Source organism: Thalia democratica, chromosome 6 (assembly GCF_965202585.1).
Source record: "Thalia democratica chromosome 6, ktThaDemo2.hap1.1, whole genome shotgun sequence".
Classification (NCBI taxonomy): Eukaryota; Metazoa; Chordata; class Thaliacea; order Salpida; family Salpidae; genus Thalia; species Thalia democratica.
The window spans coordinates 5,089,432-5,109,307 of record NC_139170.1 but is presented as its reverse complement, the minus strand read 5'-3'; the positions used below and the strand labels follow the sequence as shown (position 1 = coordinate 5,109,307).

At 27.4% G+C, this 19,876-nt stretch overlaps 1 protein-coding gene across 1 annotated transcript; it reads left to right on the top strand.

Annotated features, from left to right (window-relative positions):
- Positions 1 to 14,564: 14,564 nt before the first annotated feature.
- Positions 14,565 to 19,187, top strand: LOC145839465 (ras-related protein Rab-34-like). Its single transcript, XM_082947035.1, has 5 exons — positions 14,565 to 14,789; positions 16,364 to 16,484; positions 16,699 to 16,733; positions 17,442 to 17,562; positions 17,956 to 19,187. The coding sequence occupies exons 1-5, from the start codon at positions 14,569 to 14,571 to the stop codon at positions 18,253 to 18,255; spliced, it is 798 nt and encodes a 265-aa protein (XP_082803161.1). The 5' UTR covers positions 14,565 to 14,568; the 3' UTR covers positions 18,256 to 19,187.
- Positions 19,188 to 19,876: the final 689 nt, after the last annotated feature.

Genomic DNA, 19,876 nt, shown 5'->3' with positions numbered 1-19,876 from the left:
ATGTCTTTTCATTGATTTCTGTTTTTTATTCAGGAACCCTTAAACTACTAATTAGTACATACTTTATAATTAACTTAAAGTTAGTATCTAGTTTAGTTTAGAACGTGGTTTGCAGAAGCTGTTTATCATTTTTTTGTAACAGTTTTAAGGCTTTTTTAGAACTAATTTTGATTACTAAAATGTGTTCATTTTAATTCTTGGTTATCAGTAGTTAAACTTGTGTACTTGAGAAATATAAATACTTTTAAAAAGTATTTTATGCGCTAATAGTTTAAAGCAAATTTTCCAAAAAAGATTGAATCGTCTTTTTTGCGGTAATTTTAGTAAATCGGGGCAAAAAATAGTAAGGGGGCACATTTTTGGCAGTAAGGGGGCAATGACTAACTTCCACTAAATATACTAGAACTTGCAATGAGAAGTAAAAATAAGTCTGAAGCATAATATACATGAGACTTGAAACTTGCATTAAGATTTGAGGTTTCTAATTAAGAGGGGCTGTTATTTTTTAAATATTTAAAAGAGCGGAACGAAAATGAGCTTGGGAAACCCTGACATAAAGTAATAAACTTATAAAGAATTTTAAATGGTTTGTTGTTGAAAATTTCTAGTAAGGTTTTTGTGTGAAATCAAACTGATAACAATTTTTTATAGAGCATTGAAAATATACTATGTATTTTTAAGTAACTGTATCACAATACCGGTGAACAAGGGTTTAACCGTTTACATATAGTTTTTTAATAACTTAAAATTCTCTCTCCAAAAATAGTTAAGTTCGATCAGGATAAGATGAAAAATTTTTAAGGTAAATATGTTTCCAAAGATTAATATTTATAAAAAGATAGGCTGCTTTAACTATGATTTTTTAAACTTAAAAACACAATCCCTAATCATTTTAACAAATTGTAAAGATTCTAGTCCGCTAGTTTTAGTTTGCTAAACCTTGGGTTGTTAAAATTTCAAAGAATACAAGTCTCGCGTTCAGCCAGGGGTCTGCAAACTGCGGCCCGGAAAGCAGAAGTTTGCGGAACGCGAGGTAATATTCAGCTAAAACCACACTTTTTTGAAGCGAAAGAAGTAACAGTTTGAATAGATTTTTGTACTGATCACTTAACTTTCTTTAAATAACTGCACCAAAGAAGTTTTTATGAAGTTCGGCCCACGAGAAAATTTTAACAATTAAAACAACTAACTAGAACAATTACTAATAAAATCTACCGAAACAGGAAGTGGATCCCTGCTAAATGCTAGCAAAAATTATGACTAGTTAAAAAAAAAAAACTAGACTAATGAACAAAAATTTAGTTGTTCATAGACGCTTCTGATTTAGAATAAGCAAACGAAAAAAATTAAGTAGTTTTGATGTTGTTTTGTATGATGTTGTTTTGCCTTGACAACAGCGCAACAGTCAATATGACATTCAGCTAGGCCGAAGTCATTTTCCTGCTCAGAAAACCTCTTAACAGTTCATCATCTTGAGAGGTTGACCGTCGTTGTATAACGTCCGTGATCTCTAAAAGTATGGTCTTAATAATAGCTTGTAACTTTTCTTAATATTTTTAGAATATGAACTTATTTTAGTGGTAGCTGTTATTACAAAAAAATTAAGAAAACTTTCTATTAATCTAATAACAAGAGTTTATTGGTAAAAAGTATACTTTTCATATAAAGAAATAATTACTTTATTTAGTAAGAACTACTATTTTTTTTCTTATAAACTAAAAGAGTTCAGTATTTTACAAGCTACTTGATAGTTAAAATACTTAATTTATAGTTTATTTCAGCTATTATAATTTTCTCAGATAAAACTAATTCTATTATAAAACCCAAAAATCGAAGTTTTAATCTTAAAACCTATGGTTTTAAGTAAAGTCGTACTGTTTTAAATGTTCGTTATGTTTTACTTAAAAAAAAAATCAAATAATTTTTTTATAAGAATGCTTTGGTATCTACTACTACTGTTAAAGTTTTCACAAAACTTAGTATGCACAAAAACAAAATTCCACCACGTATATTTTTATACTTACATTTGAAACCTTTTAAACACATAGCAGGGTTTACCCAACTCATTTTCCATACATTTTATATAGCGTCCAATAAGTATTTAGTGGTCGAGGGTTAAGTATTAAAAATCTTTACGTAGTGGTAGTTCAATTTACAGCAATACCTTAATTTTACTCTACATTACATTTTCTCAGAACTGTCTAGTGTATGATTCAATTCTCTGAATAATTATCCCTCAGACTGTTTTTTTGCTTTCATTGAAATCCAAAGTAAATTAGCTATATCTTATTACTTAAGTTTTCCTGCCTACCAGTTAGACGATAAGTACTAAGTAGAAAATTCAAATGAGAAAAACATCGAGCTAAAATGTAACATTGCTATAACTGGCCAAATTTTCATAGCAAAAAAAATCGAAATTGTTTTGATTTTCCCCTTTCACCAGTTGCTGTCCCCGACTCACTAAGTCGCACAAAAAGGGCTAATATCGCTTCTTTTAGGAAGCATTTCTACCAAACTTCTTATGTTTTGATTAACAGTTGATGTGTCAACTGTTAATTATTGCGGCGATAGGCTGCAACGGGGGATGTGGCGAGTAAAGCGGCCGTAATTATACATATATATAATTTATTATAAAAATAAGATTTAAAAAAATACTGGTACACGTGTTTCATAAGACTAGACACGTGTACCAGTATTTTTGAAATCTTATTTTTCTAGTAAATTATTTAAAAGCCCTTCAAGTGTGGCCCAGTAGAAGGTGTTTAAGTTTAAATAATAACCTTATTTTATATATATAATAGAAAATAAGATTATTATCTAAACTTAAGCACCTTCTACAGAGCCCACTTGAAAAGCTTTTAAATAATATTTTAGGAAAATGCGATTTTAAAAAGGAAATTGAACCAGCCAAAGATAAAAGACAACTATTTTTGTTGTCAACATGAAACATATGTTCTTGAATTTTTAAAATGCATTTTTATAACAAATTGTATACATATAATATCTATATGAAGATAAAGCCGCCATAAAAGTCTTGAATACGTTTAACAAGAAATTTTAAACTAGATATTTTGGGGTTAGCATTAAAAAACGAAAAAATAGCCTTAGGCACAAGTTAGCTTTAGATCTGAATTTTACTGGAAATTATCAAGAGTTTGTATTGGGGGCGATTGTTTTGTTAATTTTATGAAAAAAGAAGAGAATGAGTTTGGGAACCCCTAAAATATTACCATTTCTGCAACATTTAAGATGCATAGAAGCACTATAACACTAGTCTGACAAAAAACAACACTCACATATGACTATGTACACTCATTGACAATGCCAAAATAAAGTATTATTTCAATCAAATTTATGAATTTTTTTAGGCAAAATCAAAAATTTATAAAGATCTCTTATACTTAGAGATATTGAGTTGCGTTAATTTTTTTTTTATTTCTATTAATAAATAAAAAACTAAGTATAAAAAACTCACAAAGTTTTATTTGAAAAAAAAACTTGAACTACTCTTACGTTGATATTAGTTCAAGCTATTTAAGTTATGCTAAATTCAAGGAATAACTTCCAAAGAGTATACTAGTCAAAGAGTTATGGGAAGCTAAAGTAAAAAAAAGTTTTACTTTATTTTAAGCACATTACACTTGGCTGTATCAAAGTTTTATTTGAAAAAAAAATCTAGATAAAGTGTAAGATTTTCTTCAACAACAGAATGTTTTTCAGAAAAAATACTAGAGAAGAGTTTAACCTTTTAACAAAATCTGATGCAGAATTTTATTCGAAAAAACAAATTTTGTGAAATTGCTCCAAAAATTTTAACAAAAATACTGCTGAAAAATATTATGCATTACTGTATAAAAATAGAACTCATAATAACTAATTTCATAAACTTTGAAAACTTTTCAAATTTTTATTCTTCGAACATTTTGATTGAAAGCTATGGTATGCACTTTTCCTATAATAAGTTTGTATTTAAAAAATTACTAGCCAGTTAAAAATATAAGTAAAAACTAAAAATTCTCATTTAGAAAATATAAACAAAACTTATTTTTACTTTGAAAACATGTCAAATAAAATCTCAGTTAAAAAAAGCATATAAGAACGTATAATTTTTTTACAGAACACAACTAAAAAACAAATAAAACACGTAACGCTTTTACACTATTCACAAGTTCAACATTCAAGCATTTTGTGAATACGAGGGGAGCAAAAACACCTCACTGTAGGAAGGCAACCCGTCAGATTCCACCCCAACAACCTCATCCAACCTAGAACTTCTTGACGTTGGTCCAAACTGTGAATTGTCATCCCTGAAACTTCTTAAACTCTGTCCAAACTCCCCATCGCACTCCCTGGGACGTGAACCCGGTCCGAAAGGTTCGCTGGTCAGCCTCACGCCGCTCGCTTGCGCTCCGAACTGCGAGCAATCGGCCGCGTCGAGCGCCAAATCGCGCAAAACTCTCCTCGACTCCTCCAGCGCTCCGAAAGCGGGTCTCGTGAAACAAAGGAGTAGGACGATGGCGAGGAGAAAGGAAACGGCCGAAACGCATATGCAGATGTTAACCAGCAAGTCGTTGTCCGGTTGTTCGAGGGGCTGCAGGTTCTGCGCGGCGTACGAAGCGCACAGCAGGACCAGGCTGGCGGACAGCATCGCTTCCAGGAGGAGGAACTTGCAGCAGGAGAGCTCCCTGTACCTTATGACGTTGTGGCGTTCCGGCACGTGACAAAATCTCGCGACCATTTTGTTTGGTGTGATTGTTGAACTTTTAAAATAAGTTTAAAATGAGTAGCTGGCAAAAGAATTTGAATTTTTCGAACTTTTCAATTTATGCAAACAGGTTTTTAAACGTATAAACAGAAAAAAAAACATTCGAGAACAGCCAATTGTTCAAAATTAAGCTGACTTTTGAAAAAACATGAGTTTGTTGAGATAGTGGGAGAAAAAATGACCAACTTGAAATACAACTTTTACACTGTGACCTTTTAAATAGTTTTAATAAAAAAAAAATATTTTGAATAAGTACCACAGTTTTATAACGCAGATAAGTAGAGTTGAAGTTGAAAATAAATTTTACATTCAATGCGACTTTTGGGTTGAAAAATGAACATCACAAGGTGCATAAAAACCCTCTAAAATTCTATAAAAAAACACTCATATAACTATCTACACTAATTTAAAATGCCAAAAAAAATATCATTTTAATGAAAATTATGCAAATTTTCTAGCTTGATTAAAAATTTTTAAAGCCTTCTTATACTTGAAGAGATTTTGAGTTGCTTCCAAATAGTTTTTCAATTATTTTTGTATTGATAAACTGAAAATTTGAGTATAAAAAACTTTAAATCTTACTACATTATTGATATACACTGAAGCGTTCTAAGTTAAACTAAAATCCTCATTAAAAAAACTTACATAGTAAAATAAAAACTTGACATGTAAAACCTAAACTAAAAGAAACCATAACGAAAAATAATTAACATGCAATTAAAACATATAACGCTTTTACAAGACACTATTTACAAGTTCAACATTCAAGCATTTTGTAAATATGAGGGGAGCTAAAACACCTCACTGTAGGAAGGCAACCCGTCAGATTCCACCCCATTTACCTCATCCAACCTAGAACTTCTTGACCTCAACATCGGTCCAAACTCCACATTATCGACCCTGGAACTCCTTGAACTCGGTCCAAACTGTGAATTGTCAGCAACATCCAGAAAATTGTGTATCCAATCGCGCAATAGAGCCCTGGACATTTCCACTCCTCCAAAAGCGGGACTGGTGATACAAATGAGGAATATTATTGCAAGGAGAAATGAAACAGCTGAAATGGTGAGAAAAACGTCAACAAAAAAGTCGTTGTCATATTCTTCAAGCGGCTGCCAGAAATACATGACACATCCGTTGAAGAGGAACATCAAGCAGACTGCCAGTATCAATGCCAGGAAGAAGAACTTGCAGCAAGTCACTCTCTTGTATATGATGACTTTGTGGTCTTTCGGCACAAAACAAAATCTTAGTGTCTCCATTGGTGATTGTTAAGATTATAAGCTGCTGGTGAGAAAATTGAATTGTCACTATCATGTTTGTTTTAATTTGCGCATGTTTAAAAATTAAACTTATTAACTTTTTTAATTAGTTTAAGTAAAAAATAATTAAACTGAAATATTTTATAAAAAAAATCATACAAAAATTATGTAACAACTATATATTTTTTTATAAACTCAAATAACTATACAAAACTTAATTATCCAAACAAGAACCAAATTAACCATTCACAAATAACTTTATACCAATATTTAAACAACAGAGTTTTTGCTTTCCTTAACAATTAATAGTACAGAAAACTAGAGCTTGTAATTTAAAAAAGTTATAACAAAACTTTTCACAGGCTTTTTAAGTCTAAAAGTATACTCTTTGTAAAACTTGTGTCATAAATATTATTGTTACTGTTTATTTAACAAACAAAAAACATAACTTCAAGTTATTTTTCCTTAAGACCTGGTGCACAAAGAACCTTTTGGTTGTTAAGTCGTAAACCACTCTTGTCGTTGACTAAATAAGGCTACCAATTACTAGTAAAGTGTTCAACTGTAACTAAAAATTCAACTTTTCATTTAGCTACCAGGTTTTACAAAGAAAATAGTTAGTAGGGGTTAGAAAAAGCACATAGCTAACTTATTTTTATAAGTCAAACCTCAATCTTCCAAACAATATATTAAGGCAGGGGCGTCAAACTGGGCCTGCAAAGGGTAAGGGTAAAAGTGTGGCCCACAAACATGTTTTTAAATGGAAGATAGGTAGCCCACGATAGGACCTGCGGCCTGCAAACATGAAAATATATATAAAATATAAAAACTGAACTTTTGAGCTTTCAAAAGAAGTAAAAACACAACTGTATCGCAAATACTTTTATTCTTGAGGTATGGCCCTCAACCATGAAATGCCTGCCAACCCCTGTATTAAGGCTATAAGGGGGTTCTATACTTTTTTTCACAAAATTAACATTGACTCTTACCTGAAATCTTTAATTTAAATTATAATATAAATTATGTTATAAAGAACACAAAAGTTTTAATTAACATTTTAAAAATAGTCAGTTAATAAATAGTTTTAAACATAAACTTAAAATAAAAAAACTATTGATTTTCAATTTTATTGAAATTTTGAAAAATGTAGTAAGATTTAATGGCTTAACAAACCAAAGATCCAGCCTTTTTTGCTATAATCCAGATTCTGGTTTCAAACATGATTAAGATCAATTTTTAGTTCCAGAAACATCAAGGTAAAAAAGCAAGAGTTTTTTTGTAAAAACAAAGCGTCTATACTAAAAAAACAAATAAACTTATTTTACAACAAAATCTTATTATACAATTTACCATGAGTAATAAAAATACATACAGTTATAAATAATATTAAAAGAATATTTGATGTTTACAAATATACCTACAACCATTTTTCCTTGCAACAAAAGTTAGAAAATCAGGCTTCCTCCTTTCTTTTGTCTTCTTCTTTTATAAAAATCTAATTTTCACGCAAACCAACTGTTCTTTTATTTATTAACTCATTTATTTAATTATGACACTCATAACATTAAAGTACAATGTTATTAATAACAGTTGAAAATTTTTAGAGTTAGGTATGCTCAGACTTATTTTTCTAGAATTAAGTATGCTCAGCATTTTGAAATGTTGGAACCCTCTTAAGTGCATTATTTTATTTTTAGACACTCAAAAGTTGTAACTAAACAATTAAAACTTATGTGATTTGTTATAATGGACCAACTAAGCAGCGTAAAAAAAAGCTTAAAAAATTAGTCAGTATAACAAATAATTTTTCAGAGAAATACACTTTTCTGTTTAAAAATGCACCACTAAAAAAATCTATGCAAAAACTAAACTGTCATAAAAATTTTTTGTAAAAAAGTCATTTAATAATAATAATAGTAAACAAGTTTGCAAAACAATTATAAGTATTTGAGAGTAAGAAATTGTTGATATATCAACTTTTTTTTTACCAACTTTTTTAGAATGAACTTATTGTGACATTCAATTTTTCTACTTAGCTTGCATTCTTTGTAGTAACTGTAATGTACAACTGATTTAAGTATGCAACTATCTTTTCCACAACTTTAAAATTTAATACTAACTGCAGGCTGTAATTTTATGGATTTTTTCCAATTGTAATCACCAACCAGAAACCTCTAGCCCACATGTATTTTTAGATTGAAAAAATCTTATGCAAAACAACTAAGTCTAAGATTTTTGTTTTTATTTTCAAATGTGGTATCAGATTGATTTTTGTACACAATAGTACTTATTGAATGTATATTTCAATAAAATTAAATAAAAGTTCTCTAACATGATTTTTTAAATTTAAGGGCAGAAGATGGTAAAAAAAATATTTTTAAGATGCGATCTTATTTAGTAAATTTGCCTGAAAAGTTTTTTAATACTCAAACTAGTTTTGGGTTATAGACAGTTTAAGTCTAATTGTACAATAGGCTCATATGAAAGAATAAAGCTAAAACAATAATAAAATAACAGGGTAAATATGTAAAAACTACTAGTAATCTATTTCTTACATTTTTTGAGATAAATGCCTCAAATTTTTCAGTAATTTTAGTTGTATTGTTTGGAAAACTTATCAAATATTTTAATTTTTAAATTGCAAAACAACTAAAAGATCATTTTCTTTCTTTTTTAATCTTTTTTATAAGTAATGTTAGTTGGTGCTTAGCCTAAATGAAACAACATAACTTATTAGATTAGTTAACAGTGTTGTCTAATAAAAATAGAATTTCTTATAACACATTTTATTTTAACTTTAATATATTTGATTAGATATGGCCCCTGCAAAGCATCATAAAAAAATAGTTTTCAGAACTTGAATTATTGTGTAACAGCTACAGAAATTTTTAGCTTTTTTTTTTAAGGTAGAAAAACATCAGAAAATACTCACTCTCCCCTCTAACACAATAACAAAGCTGTTTATTTTCAGAATGCTACCTCACTTAATCTTAACTCTTTAAATAAGCTAATCATAGCTATTAACCAGAATTTTACAAATACTACTGTATTTAACAGAATATGTTTTCCTCAGTTTACAACTTTACCCAAAAAACAAATTAAATTAATTAAAATTTTTTGATTAAACTAGTTACAAGTGTAAACAAATTCGGGTGTAAGCTAATGGGGACTTTTTTTAATAAAAAAGTGGTTCACGAAAGTAAGTTTAAATTAAAAACATTCTCTGCTGAAACAAGTTTTCATTTATCAAACAGTTTTCTTTCATATTTATTTTATAAATATAGTTAATAAAACATTTTTGCAAACTTCAAACTAAATATAAACCGAAATTAAATTAATTGATTTAATATTACTTAAAATTTAACAAACAAAGTAAAATATTGTTACTAATTAAATTAACGGTATTGATATGCATACTTAATACTGTATTATTTAGAAGAATACTTGGTTATTTTATGATAAATCCAACATAAAGTCTCTGTTTTTAAATCCTAAATATGAAATTACTGTAGTAAAAGTAAATGATTTTTTTTTGTTGACATATAATTTAGTTAGCCGCTATAAAACTAGCCTAAATTTGGCAAACTTTGTTTAAAATTGATCATATAAAAATAGAATTTTATTAACTTAAGAACTTTTATTTGAAACGTACATTACATACCCATAAATACATAAATCCTATTAAGTTCTCTAAATCGTAGATAAAAAATATCTCTGTAATTATAAAGTCGATAAAAACAATTATGATTAGCGTAATTCATGTATAAATACACCTTAAAGTCTTGTTATACAACAAATAAAGAATGTTGTTTAGTTAAAAACTGAAACCCTTTTTATATCAAAAGTAATAAGTTTTACGTTATCATTTAGCATTCGCTAGAAACGTTTACTATTTAACTACAAAGAAGTCAGAAAGACTAGAAACTTGATTTTATCAATACTTTACAACTGTAGTTTAAGTTAGATTTCTTAAGCTTAGTTATTGGTATTGATAGGATTAAACTAATTTAACTTTTGATCAATTTGATTAGCTTTCTAGTCCAAACAATAGATACAAATTACTCAGCATTCAAAAAGTTAACACTTGAGTAACCAAAACAAATATCTTTAAATAACACATTGAGTTTCTGAACTAAAAATAGTATAACAGGTGAAAATGATTTCACCACTTATTAAATATTAGAAAAATAATGAGCTAACATTAAATGAAAAGCTTTAAAAAACAAACTCTTTGAAATTGTGACAAAAATTATCATGCTATATGTCTATATCACTGGTTTTATCATTATCATGCTATACGTTAATTGCTTAAGTTCTTGTTTTTATTTGTATAATTTTTTTTGATCACTACAACAAGTTTAAAAAGTATTAACTAAAAATTAACACAGGATGTTTCAGAGTTTTTGATAATATCTGGATGACTCAGGATAACTTAAAATGTTTAAAAAATTTTTTAAACTTATTTGTCTCAGGAAGTTTTAGGTTTTTTAATAATCTCAGGAGAGAAATTTTTAGATTTTAAATTAGATAAAGTTTATTTAGTTTTGATATTTTGTTACCAATTTTGATAAGGAACTTGATTTTTATAAATTTTGAAAAGTTTTGTATGTTTTTTTATAGTTTTTTTTTTGTGGTAGAAAAAAACATCAAACTTCTACAAAAATAAAAATTTTTTGAAGGTCAAGCAAGCAAGTTGTCATTAGCTGTAATTCTACCTGTCCCTTTAAAATTAACATTGAAAAAAATCTAACTAATTGTTAGAATCCCTTTGTGTCACGTTATTTGGCAAACACTCACAAGTGTTAAAGCTCAACACTCAAAACCACAAAGTGTGGGAAAACCATGTCCTCAAATCCCCAAGCAAGTATTTGCCAACAGAGCAACAAAAAATACATCAACAAACCAATTGTGTGGTTACTGCCATGTGTAAATTCACAGTCAGCTGTTGCATATTTAAATAAACAAATGTCTAGCAAAACTATGAAGTTGTATTAAAATATTTAGAAAATAGAAAATACTTGAAAAAAAAACAACAAAATGAAAAATTATTACTGACTTTTACATTAAAAAGAGGGTTATAAAAGTTTGTTATTAATATCTAACACAATACTTAAAAAAAAAAAGAATTAACATTTTACTTTTGTGTCTAATTTGTAACTAAATAAAACAAAAAAAGTAGAAAATAAAATAAACTATCTTAAAACCTAACACTGTAAAAAAATAAAATAACTTGAATAAAATATTAATTATTAGTTAAACCTTTTTTTATAACTGTTTAACAGTCACTCATTCATTAACCAGATAATTAATTAATAAAACATCTAGCACAATCTGGTGTACATATAACATGCATCAAATTTTAGTACATATAAAACATGCATTTAAAAGCGTTCTAGATCTACTACTAGCAATGATTAAATAAAAATAGTTTATATTAAAAACTATCTTTATTCAAGTTTTTAAAAGTTTATAGGACAGTAGACTAAAACTTTGGAGCCAAATACCTAAAGCAGTTTAGGCCAAGTCTTTTTCTATGTCTTTTAGCTTAATTTCTTTTAAAACCTTGTTTTATTTGAAAACAAAACTAGCAATTGTAAATCTAATGTCTTCTCATAAAACCCTGTTTAAGTATTATGCATAAACTTACAAATTTGCAAACTATACACACCATTTAGTTTCAGTTGACCAGTTTTTTTTAAACAGAGGGTTTGTTATGGTCAGCGAAGGCACAAAACAACCATACTTGATTTATTTACAAACAAACAATTGATTTTAAGTAACAGTCAGCAGCACCACCACAAGCAGATATACAACATTGGATGGGAGGATAAAACAAACTATAATATACTAATTTAAGTGTTATTTTGTCCAAATAGTACCCCAATTTTGACATAACAACTTTAAGATAAGTTAGACTTATTATAGGCAACTCTTCAGTATTTAAAGAATGACTACTTTAATTTTTACTTTTGACAATATATTAGTAGTTTGTATAAAAAAATAGTGACAGTTTCAAGTTAAGTTTAAAACCAGTTCAAAGTGAACTTCTTGTTTTAAAAGTATAGTATTCTTCTTATTTAAAAGCTTCAGAAATTTTATTCAAAGAAATTGTATAATGTAATTGCATGTATTAATGTATATTTTTTTTGGATTGGCCAGTTTTTTTTACTTTAAAATCTGTAAATGCTGTCTGTTATAAACAAATTATTGTTGACTCACTTTAAATCATGTATTTATAAGAATAAATACACTGCATAGTTTTTTTATGAAATGTGCATATTTGAAGCGTTTAAATATTAATAAATTTTTATGCATAAGTAAGTAACATAGTTTAATAATGATTATAACATCATTATGTATAATATACTTTTGATTGCAATATAATTTTTATGAATCTATTCTTTCAATATTTTATTTTACAAACTAAGTTTCGGTCAAAGACCTCGTTACTGCTTAAATAAATCTAAAAAGATATGTTAGAGTCATGGAAAATAGCATTTAAACAATTAAATAAACACAAATTTTTACTTAAAAACAAAACAAATTTTATTATTAAGATTGAATTTATGATAAAGTTTAAGTTCTAGTTAAGTTTCAAAATCAACATAACAACAAGAATAATAGTAAAAGCTGTATGTAGCTTTCTTTTTTCTTGTTGTTAATTTTCAAAGTAAACATTGCCTAAGTAAAAATGTAGTTAATAGTACTATTTGAGCTTTAAGTTGAGATGCATTTTAGTGTTGCCTATTTTAATTGTGACTAACTATTAAAAATTTAAACAATATTGTGTTTGTAATAGCTGTGAAAACTTGCTTGAATGCTTTTTATAAAAGCTTTTAGTTAAAGCAATTTTTTACTTAGAAACAAAACAAATTGAATTTTAATATTAAGATTGAATTTATGGTAAAGTTTAAACTTTAGTTAAGTTTAAAAATCAAAAAACGACAAAAGTAATAATAAAAAGCTGTATGTAGCTTTCATTTTTTTTCTAGTTGATTTTCAAAGTAAACATTTTTTGTCATTTTTTGATTTTGAAACTTGACCAAAACTTAAACTTTACCATATATTCAATCTTAATATTAAAATTTAACTTTTTTTTCAAGTAAAAATTTGTGTTTAAAAATTGTTTAAATGCTATTTTCCATGACTGTTACATACCTTTTAAGATTTATTTAAGCACTGACAAGGTCTTTGACTCAAACTTAGTTTGTAAAATAAAATATTGAAAGAATAAATTCATTATTTCTCCTCTAGTAGTTGAGATCTCTTTAATTATTTTCAAAAAATCAAACCACATATTTAAATTTTTATAGTAAAACTAATATAATATATAATTAAATTTTATATTTTCATAAGTATTTATAAAAGATAAGCCATTTGTTGCTAAATTTTACATATAAGTTTTCACTGGTATAGTTATACGTTGTTTTCTTTCTTTTTTTATTATTTTGCTTTATTTTTTAGAATAGCTAGTCAAACTAATTTAATTAAAAACTAAAATACTTAATAAGTTTTATCCAATTTTGTTTCATCAGAAAAACTTTTATATACATAATTAAAATACCTTAGTCTTCTACAAGCTTTTTTTAAATAGTAAAACTGCTTTTTCCTAAGTTAAGGTCGTAGAGGGTAAGGCACTTTTTAAAATTTTGATATTTTTTTAAATATCTTCAACTAAGCTAGCAGTTGCTTTTTACCGTTTTCTAAAATTCTAATTACTTTTTGATATATTAGGGTACAAAGAGAGAAAGCTCAATAGGTTCCTAATAGAAGGACCAAAGTAAAAAGCAAAAAAAGACTATCTCATTGAAAAATTATCTTCTTCTACAGTTTTTAAGCAATCTTTTTGAAATCTTAACTAAGTAATAAACATTTATTTTGTAGGATTTTTTTTTGAGTAAAAAAAAGTTATTGAAAAAAGTGATATTTTTTATACTTTGGTCATAAAACTCCTAAATTTAAATTTTTAAAAGTTCTTACAATAGGTTTGTTTCTATTAATGCAAGAAATATTTCCTTATAGTTTGAGATCAAAAAATGATAGAGCAGAAAAATTTTTAGTAAATTTTCAAAATTTAGAGAAAATTGACAATAATTTTTTTTTTCACCATATGTTTTTATCAGAAATTTTTTTACACAACTGATGATATCTCGAAAGTTAATAAGTTTTTTTTTTATTCTGTGAAAAACATCTTATAGTATATAGTTATAGATTTCATAAAAGGTCTAATCTAATGTTAATTAAAAAAATTGGACTCCCATGCTCTTAAACTACTTAATTTCCACTAACCATTGTTTTAGTTTTTAGAACAGCTAATTAATCTAACTTAGTAACAATACTTAATAATAAGCATTCCAAAAATTATATATATTAGACTTTTTAATAACAAAACTTATGTATGTATGTATAATATGTAATAAACTAATGTAAACAGCGCCACTGATTTAATAACAGACTGTTACACTGTATTTTAAGTTAAGTAACTTTGATAAAAAAACATTCCACATGCTTTACAAACTATTCTTCAACAGCTTATAAAACATGTACAGCAACAACAGAACGCTCTCAGTGTCGGGGGACCGTAGGATAACTGGCTTCCCGACCTGCTTCACCAAAAACTCCACCATCAACGAGAACTTTGACTTCCACCCCAGGGTGAGGCAGATATGCTCGGGGGAAAGGCTGGGCAACGTGGGGCTGAAGATCTGCAAGATGATCGTCATTGGCGACGTTGCTGTTGGAAAGACTTGCCTCATCAACAGGTGTTTGAATTTTTTATTAAATGTTTATTTATGATGCTAAACTATTTTAGAAGTAAGGTGTTTAACTGACTTATTATTGTTTTTATAATTCATTACGTTCTTTTTTACTCACCAACAATTTTTTATTTTTTTATTAAATATATATATGGTGCATAACCAATCAAAAAATAAAGTTTTTACCTAACTTATCTTTGTACATATAGTTCACTTTGTTCTTTTTACTTATAAACAATTTTTGGATGTAGTGTTTTATTTAAACTGTTTTTTTTCTAAAGTGACACATGTGTAGCATTGTTTGCTCTGTTTTTAAAACCTTTGAATTATATTTTATTAAATTTAATGTTTGTTGGCCTCATTTTTTGTATATATGTTTTAATCAGTTCTATTGAATATCATGGTTATTTTTTGTGTGATATTAATTTTGTAAGTAAATCTGATATCAAAAAAAATCTAATAGTTTATTTCGTTATAAAAAAATTAGTTTTTCAAAATAAATTAACATATTTGCTAAGTAAAATATTAGTTTAACTTTAACTAACTTAAATATAAATGTTTGATTAGTAAAAATTGAGTTTGGATAAAAATATGTAATTAGCATTTGATATTCTTAAACTTTGTTGTAATGACAGTGCAAAATTCCTTGCATTGTCATTGTTTTAGAGAGTATTTAGAGTTAGATACGCTTGAATGCACGAGCCAATGAGAATCATATGACGAAATGTTTCAAAATAAATACTGATGCAACAAAACATCAGATCATGACAGGCAGTTTATATGTAAGCAGTTAGTCAGTTAGTTTTGTGTGCAGCTGGAAGCAACAACTGATCTGGAATTATTTTGTGAATGCTTATTGTAAGTATTATTTGTTTTAAAGTTAGTGTTTCAACTGGTGTTTGATTGTTTAAATATTTAAGCCAGGTTTGTAGTTTAATAGTTTATTAAACCTTTTACAGTTTATTGTTTACTAAAAGTTTTATTTAATTTTTAGTTTATGGTTGTAAGTCATTTGATATAGATTTGAATAGCTTCCAGTTTTTAAAGTGTTATAGTAGTAATTTATAATTTTGTATATGCTTGTATTTCTTGTTGTGTATTATATAAAAGATTCATCACTCAAAACTATCTTGTCTAATTTATATAAAATAGCTTAGAGTAGCATTAAGTACTTTATAGATAGAATCCACTGGTAATTTACAAGTTAGCACTTACAAGTAGTTTAAAGTTATTATGTCCAACTTAGATAGTATTAATGATAAGTAGCCTGCAGCGGGTTCTGAACATAAGACTGTTAAAAGGTCACCCTACTTGCAGGAAAAGTATGAACAAAAAGTTCAGGTTGATTATCTGCCCACAGTAAGTCAACCTGACCCAACTGAGGCTTTAGATGTTGGCCCACCAACATCTAAAGCCCACATTGTAAATCTCAAATTAATCCTGTCTGCCAAAAGGTTTTGCTATTTTACTTTTTGTTCTTAATAGGGTTCTATGCATGAATATGTGTTTTTTTGCATTTAAAATTTACTAAGTAAAATACATACTGAAGCTGAAAAAGTACAACTTAAGAATACCAACAGGTTCTGCAAGAAGAGTTTTGACAGGGATTACAAAGCAACAATTGGGGTTGATTTTGAAGTGGAAAGGTTCGAAATATTAAACACCCCATATACATTGCAGATGTGGGATACTGCCGGACAGGTAATAATTTTTTTTTTCTTGAATAACTCCAGATTTTTCATAAACATTTAAGTTTAGTTTATTTTTTTTTGCTCATATTCATTATTTTTGTTTATTTTTAAGTCATCAACATTTTTTATCAAATCGTTAGTATTATTTTTGTATTTTTTTAATAAAAGTTAATTTTTGATGTTGATTTGCTTTTAGATTATTTTAAATAATAATTATTCAACAGGAGAGATTTCAGTGCATTGCATCAGCTTACTACAGGTTTTTTTATTTTTTTACTTTTTCAACTTATAATTTCAGTCTGTTGACTACATGAAACATGACTCAGTATAAATAATTTTAGAGTCTTAAGAGTTAATAATTTGACATATTAAGGTTGTAACTAATTGATTTTGTATAAATTCACCTTTTTTAATGTAGAATTATGTAGTTATGAATGTTTAAGTATGATTGTTCTAATTTAATTAGCTGCTGGAGTAATTAAATTTATTTTTTTGTTATCAACTGTTATTTGCAATAATTTAATTAGAAGTAAAACGCCTTAATTTAATTAGAAGTAAAATGTTATAGGGAAATAGTTTAGTAGTTCATTTTACCATATTTAGGTTTAAAACTTTAAAGACAACATTTGTTGTTTAGAATTGAAGGCAATTTATAAATTTTTATAAACAAGTATACTATACAATCAACAAATTAAACTCATTAACACTATACAAGAACTAACTCATACAATCACACTTTTTAAAGTACAACCATTTTTCTATTGCTACAGAGACGCTATTATAAAAGTAATAAAATTGATAAGCTTTATAAAAAAGTTACCCATGTAATCATGTTTACTTCAAGATAAGATGATATTTATAACCATGTTTTTACTTCTGCATGACACCAATGTAATACATTAATTTCATAATAATCAAATTCTTTACTTATGATAGCTTATTGAAAATTAATATTTTTCCACCACAGGGGCGCCAACGTCATAGTGGTCGTGTTTGACGTGTCCGACATCAAAACACTGGGCAACGCTGAGAACTGGCTGGCAGCCGCCCACAAGGAGTCCTCCGTCGGCAACGCCATCGTCTTCCTGGTAAGAGCTTTAATAACTTTTATTGAAAATATGTTTAAAATTTCAACGCTGAATCTTTAAAAACAGTGTTTCTCATTAGTTTTACAAATATCAAATGTAAAAGCGTTTGTATATACGGCTTTTGATATTCAGATGAAAAATGGGTTATGCTCAGCTTTATGTGCCCACGCTTTGATTCAATTTACAAAAATTTCAGCTTCATTTTCAATGTTTTTCGACTTTATTTAATTAAAAATTTAATAAAAGTATCTATTGATTTAATTTTAAATAACAAATAATCACTATAACAAAACTATTTATAACTTTAATAAAAGTATCTATTGATTCAATTTTTAATAATAAATACTCACTATAACAAAACTATTTATCGAAATATCGAATATCAATAATCAGGTGGGAACCAAACGTGACCTGGTCTCAGACGTCAACTACAAGGACGTGGAGGAAGAAGCCGTCAAGACCGCGAAGAAAATGAACGCCGAGTACTGGTGCGTGTCGAGCAAGACCGGCGCCAAGGTGAAGGATTTTTTCTTCCGCGTGGCGGCGCTGTCGTTCGAGCAGCTGATCATGAAGGAGCTGGAGCAGATCGAGCACAGGCCGTCGACGCAGATCGGCGAGGGAAAGATAAAGCTGACGCCGGATCTTTACGAGGAAGGGGAGGAGACGAAGAAGTTTTCCTGCTGCAAAACGTAATGTTTATGAGTGGACTTTTGCATGCGCTGTACTTTATTTTTAAGTGTATGTTAGTTGTAAGGGTATTTGCTAAACTTTTTATTTGTAAAAGGTACCGAGTTAAAAGTTTTACAAACAAACCACAACGTGCTAAATTTTTTTGAATGTTTTTTGTAGGTTGAAATTTAATTTTCATATGTTGAAAAATAACTCTATTTTCTGGTATTTTTTCTATCTGTTTTTGCTTACATTCAGAAGTTCATATAGTATTTTGTTTATTTATATAATTTTTATTTGCTTATTGATTTTCGTGCTGTTAAATAAGAGTACAACAAAAATGTAATTTATAAGTTTTCTTTTTGTTAGTGTTTTTTGAAGAGTAAGCTATAGAAAATTGAAATTAAACAGTTTTAAGTTAATTTAAGCAGATTACTAGCAAAATGGCGTGTAAAATAAGCGTTTTTCTAAATACTTTAAAATAAATATTTAACAGCAGAATTTTTAGAATATGGGTGCCGTTTTATTTCTGATATTGTTAAAGTTTGGGTTGATACACTGTTTTCAATCATGTGCAAAGTACATACTTCATATGTACTTTTAATAAAATTTTACTTTCTGAATAGTAGTAGTTTACGGCATAAAGCTACTTAACAAAGCACCAAAAACCACTTAAGCTGTAAAAAGAGCTTCTTTTTTCAAGTTAAACAACTTAAAAACCTTATATAAACTTTTAACAACTCAATATACTCTAATTTTTTTTGCAAACTTTTCAACTAATCAAGCTTTGCAGGTTTGTAAAGATTGATTATTTTTGTTGTTAAACATTTTATTTGGGAAAAAATTCATATAAAACATAGTTAGTTTCATATACTCAGTATGCTTTTTGTTTAGATATTTGTACTTGTAATGACTACTAATGCTTCATACATGTTTTATATTATTCTTCTTTCTTGTTAGCTGTAAATTTTTATTTTTGTAAACTTTACTAAAATAATTATTGATATTTATTTTTAAACTAGCTAAGACTGCAAAATAGTGTAAAAAAAAACGTTTTTTGTTTTGCTTTACTTGGGTTTTTATCATAGATTACTCTGAACCAAACTTCAAAATAAAACACATTTGTAAAAATATTCAAATTTAATTACAAACTTAAACTTTAAATGGAAAGATTTGTATTCGTGTATCAAACTTTTTTATCATGTAACTTTGTAGTTTAAGTTGAGTTCTATAAAAATTTAAAAGTTATAATAGTATAAAACTAGTTACAATTTTTTCATAAAACTTGTTTTTGTTTTAGTATATGCACTAGTAATTGGCAAATTACAAAAAAAAGCTGTATACAAAATTTTAGAAACAATTAACTGCAAATTTAATAATTTGTTTTTTATTATTAGTAATGTTTAGTAGTTACATGTTTTTTCTTTTACAGTGTCTTTTTATTTTTGTTACTGACGATTATAAATAATTCTATTTTTCTTCATGGTGAAATTTGTTAAAGTAAAAGAAAGCAATTTCTTATTACGAATAAAAAATAACTTTGATAAAAAACAGCTGTTTATTATTCGTATTAATTTATTTATGTAACTAAATGATTTTAAGTGTCTTGTTGTTTTTGTATCTCCAAACGTATTTCATCTGAATT

Excerpts from the sequence above, each read along its gene's own strand:
- LOC145839465 (XM_082947035.1), top strand. The coding sequence starts at position 14,569 with ATGTACAGCAACAACAGAACGCTCTCAGTGTCGGGGGACCGTAGGATA. Across the intron at positions 14,790-16,363 it reads AAGACTTGCCTCATCAACAG|GTTCTGCAAGAAGAGTTTTG; the intron begins GTGTTTGAATTT and ends GAATACCAACAG. Across the intron at positions 16,485-16,698 it reads TGTGGGATACTGCCGGACAG|GAGAGATTTCAGTGCATTGC; the intron begins GTAATAATTTTT and ends ATTATTCAACAG.